Source organism: Cyprinodon variegatus, unplaced genomic scaffold, assembly GCF_000732505.1.
Source record: "Cyprinodon variegatus isolate N-32 unplaced genomic scaffold, C_variegatus-1.0 Scaffold732, whole genome shotgun sequence".
NCBI lineage: Eukaryota > Metazoa > Chordata > Actinopteri > Cyprinodontiformes > Cyprinodontidae > Cyprinodon > Cyprinodon variegatus.
In genome coordinates this window covers 399611-404011 of record NW_015151185.1, presented here as the reverse complement: position 1 = coordinate 404011, position 4401 = coordinate 399611, and the positions used below count along the sequence as shown (strand labels likewise).

General features: G+C 42.9%; 1 protein-coding gene across 1 annotated transcript in view; it reads left to right on the top strand.

Moving 5' to 3' along the window:
- Positions 1–791: 791 nt before the first annotated feature.
- The window catches only part of tti2 (TELO2 interacting protein 2), a 7775-nt gene continuing 4165 nt past the window's right edge, over positions 792–4401 (top strand). The window contains exons 1-5 of the mRNA XM_015395266.1: positions 792–928; positions 2499–3006; positions 3136–3308; positions 3375–3432; positions 3527–3655. Coding sequence (XP_015250752.1) covers positions 2500–3006; positions 3136–3308; positions 3375–3432; positions 3527–3655 — 867 coding nt within the window. The 5' untranslated portion in view covers positions 792–928; position 2499. The remainder of the gene's footprint in view (positions 929–2498; positions 3007–3135; positions 3309–3374; positions 3433–3526; positions 3656–4401) is intronic.

Sequence of the window (4401 nt, the reverse complement as noted above, 5' to 3'; positions counted from 1 at the left end):
TCATCCTCCCACCGACTGTTCATCCTCCCACCGACTGTTCATCCTCCCACCGACTGTTCATCCTCCCACCGACTGTTCATCCTCCCACCAACTGTTCATCCTCCCACCGACTGCTCATCCTCTCACCGACTGTTCATCCTCTCACCGACTTCAGGTCCTGCTGGTTCTGGACCCATCATATGGTCCAATTAACCAAACAATGTTACTTCAATTAAAAACAAGAAAATCTTGACTTCTATGAAAGAAAATCGATGTTCAAATGTTTTCTTTCAGACTCAGCTATATTTTTGTTTTCAAATATCTTTTTTCTTTGAAGTGAAAGTGTTTTATTTGAAATATATATATATATATATTTCATTAAAGCAACTTTTTTCTTCTTTTTTACTGAGTAATAAAGACACAGATCTGATCTGGTTCCTACATTCCTACTTGAAGGAGTTTCTATTTGTTCGAGGGAAGAGAAATAATGATTTATGTTCATGTTTTGATGGATTGCATTAAATATGCACCTGAAACAGAGGATGGAGTATTAGAGGAATGTTAGGGACAGATGGAGATAGGGAGGAACAATTGGTTATTAATAAAGCATTGCTTTGATTTTTACATAAAACAAAAAAAAATTGTAGTTGGAACTATAGAGCTACACACTCATGTACAGTAGGTGGCGCTATGCACCTATAAGCTGTTTGCAACCCGCCAATCTAACAAAGAAGAAGATCTGGTTCCAACATTACTGGGACCATAGATATCCATGGATATCTATGACTGGGACCAGGATCAGGTGGATCCTGTCTCCTCCGGACCAACAGGTGGCGGTGATGAGCTCCTCCTTCAACCGGAAGTTTTGACCGGAACCGCGCAGCGCCGCATGCAGAGACTAAATGGGTCCGAACCGGTTCTGGTGCAGCGGATGAAGAGCTGCTCTCAGGTCAGTCTGACTTTCAGGCTCTTCTCTCATCCAATCAGCTGCTTCCTACAGTTATGCTAGAAATTATCTTTGGATTCAGTGGCTGGAAGAAAGTGAAGTGTGATGAAGGTTGGACAACAGTTTGAAAAGGCAGAGATAGACAGAGGAGGTAAAATGGAGAAAAAAAGGAAATAAAGAGAAGAAATTAGATGAAGAAAGAGAAGTTTGAAGGAAGGTTGATAGAGAAGAAATAAAAATAATATTTGGATTCAGAGATGAAGATATTCAGTCATTTTAGACCCATTATTATTATTTCCAGAGAAATAAATAAAGTTTAACGATGATTTAGATCAATTAAAGATTAACATTATAGGAGGACAGGTTAACAAGATACAGACACTTTATAAAAACAAGAAGAAATTACAATAAAGTTTAAAATCAATCCACTGGACTTTGTTTCCAAGTTTAAAGACGTTTCTCTTCCATCCAGGAAGATTTTTCTATTGAAAATGTCAGAAATAGCGTTTAGTTCCAGGTTAATGTTTAGTGATGGTTAGTGGTGGTTAACGTTTCTGTCATTTTCCATGGAATAATGATGGTTAACGAGGCATCATGAAGCCACACTGTATTGATTCTGTCAACAGAATACTGACCCCTGCTGGACATTTAGAGACACTACAGGCAGCTGATTGGACAGAATAAACTGAATTAATTTGATGATCTATTACAATGATGTCATTTAAGTTATTGTAGGTTATATTGTATTATTTAATTTTTGTGTTTAAATAAAAAATATCTTTGATACTTTTAGATGCAGCAAATAAATAATCTAAACATATGTAAAAAAGTGAACATTTTGGGGAGAATGTGAATGAGTATGCTGGTAGACTAGGATTTTAAATCATATTTTTAAAACAATAAGTGCAGGAATAACAGTAAATAAATTAAGAGTAAATTTGAAATCAACTTTAATTCAGTTAAATTGATTGATAACTGAGAGGAAAAGGATGACACACCGAGAAATGAAAATAAAAAGGCAACGGCTGAAACGTTCCTGTTTCTTAAAGGCTCCAACATTCTGGATCATTTTAATGATAAACTGCAAAAGAGACGTTTTTGTTTAGCAGATGCATCATGTTGACAGAAACGTTTCTAAACCCAGATTAGTGAGTCAGTCAGTCAGAAAGCACTCCTGGATCGATCACATGACCTTCTGGAAACGACTCGCGCTCCGATGCAGCTCTAGCCAGACTTTCCTGGGTTCTTGCCAAGACTGGACTTGAGGAGAATGCAAGACCGGACTCCCAGCTGGTCTGCTCTGATTGGTTCCCAGCAGGTCTGCTCTGATTGGTTCCCATCAAGGTCTGCTCTGATTGGTTCCCAGCATCTATTTCCAGTTGTTTCTTTTAGCTAACTAAACATTTTATGTTCAGTTGTTTTTAGATGTTTGGTTCTTTGAATCTTTCTCGGTTCTGTTTTATTCTGTAGTTTAATTTGTTTTTGTTTTACTTTCTTTTTGTTTATTTATTTCCTTGGATGATTTTTTTTTCTGTTTTAGTGAAATAAAGATTTTCTCTTCTTCTGTCTTCAGGATGGAGTTTCAATACCTTCTTCATCACCTTCGTCTCTCCTCCTCCTCAGAGGAGGAGCCCCTCCCCTCCCACGCCCTCCCTCCAATCACAGAGCTCCTCTCTCTGCTGAGTAGGAAGCTGATTGGTTCAGCTGAGGCCTTCTGTGAATGCAGCTCACTGATTGGTCAGCTCCAGCATCTGTTCCAGGCTGGTGATCCTGATTGGCTGTTGACTCCAGCGGTAGACGCTGTGAATGGGTGGGCGGAGCTTCGGTCTGCGTACTGCTCTCTGATCAGCGCTCTGATTGGCTGTGCTGTGCTGCCGCTCTGTGAGGATGACTGCTCCGCTTTAGACGCCGCAGCCTATCAGAGCGTCCCAGAGCGAGCCGCAGCCGTATGCTCCGCCCTCACTGCGCTGCTAGGCAACTGGACCGAAGAGAGCGGGGCCAAAAGAGGTGAAACCGGGTTGACTGGGCTACTGCTGGCTGTGGCTCCGCCCATCTGCCTGTTCTCTGTCACTCATTTCCAGGTGAGTCTGGAGGCAGCCAGAGCAGCGCCATGAGGCGGACGCCATGCTGACGGTTTCAGATCAGCAGAACCACAACCTCTTCATCAGGAAGCAGACTTTAGCTGGATCTGACCGCTCCTTCTGCTGCAGGACCAGGCGTGGACCAGCGCCACCTCCAGGGCCGCCGCACGCCGTCTGCACCAGGCGCTGCTGAGGGCGGGCGGCTGGAGCGGCCCCGCCCACCTCCTGATGGGGGACCAGCGCACAGGGGAAGGCGGGATTCTGGATGGCGTCCTGCAGATCCTGCAGCCTCAGCTGACCCGGTGAGCCTTTGGTTCTGAGCCCGGTTCTGTCGCCATCGGTTCCTCTGACTTCCTGTTTCCGCTCAGGGACTCGTGGCGGCGGCGTGAAGACGTGAAGCTGTTGTTCTCATGGACTCTCCTGCAGGTCAGTCACAGCTATGCAGGCCTGCCTGTCGCCATGGTGACAGACCCTATCTGTCCTCAGCCAATCGGCTGCCTGACGCAGATGTCATCCACAGGTGACCCGCCCTTTCCTGGCCCCCTCCCTCCCACGCCTCCTCCCCCCCTCCCTTCTCCTGAATGATGACTACAGGCCGGAGAACTGCATGCTGGGAGTCCGCTGCCTGCATCACATCGTCCTCAACACGGTGAGAGAAACGTCCCACCCAAAGTGGGCGGAGCCAACTGTCTTCCATTATTGATGCAAGAAAAAGGAACTTTAAAAAACATTTTAATGTTTTAAGAGGAGCTTTGCTTTTTTTATTTTACACAAATGTATTTCACCTTTTTTTATATTTTATTTTAAATTTTCAAATGTCTTGAAGTTTTTAAAGTGAGTTTTTTAGTTGCATTTATTCAAATATTGTTTAACCATCCTCTCCACCTCCAGCCCATCCAAACGCTTTCGGCCAATAAAAATGTCGCTAACAGCCGACCAATAGAAACGCCTCTCTGTGGCTCAATGCAGAAAAGTGAAATAAAATAAAAGCTAGTATATTAGAGAGATATTATACATTCCCCTGTTGATTTCCTGCCTCTCCATAATAGAAATATTTTATCTTCTCATGTGTTTAATAATTTATATATAATCTCTTTCCAGTTCAACTGGATAAGGTGAAAATACGAAAGAAAATGTCAAATTATGCTCAATGCTTTTATAGCGTTTTTTCTAAAGTCGTACAGAAATCATATTTAAATCAAACCATTCTGACTAAAACATGTATATAAATGTCGTCTTTATCAGACCATATTGTCCCAAAAGTTAGAAACTTCTATTTGAAAAAATAAAAACCGTCTGTGTCTTCGGCAGGCGTAGAGCTAACAGAACTGGCAGCGTTGCGAGGCAAGGGCTCAAACATGTACGGCTGGAAGCCTTCTACACCAAACCAAGCTT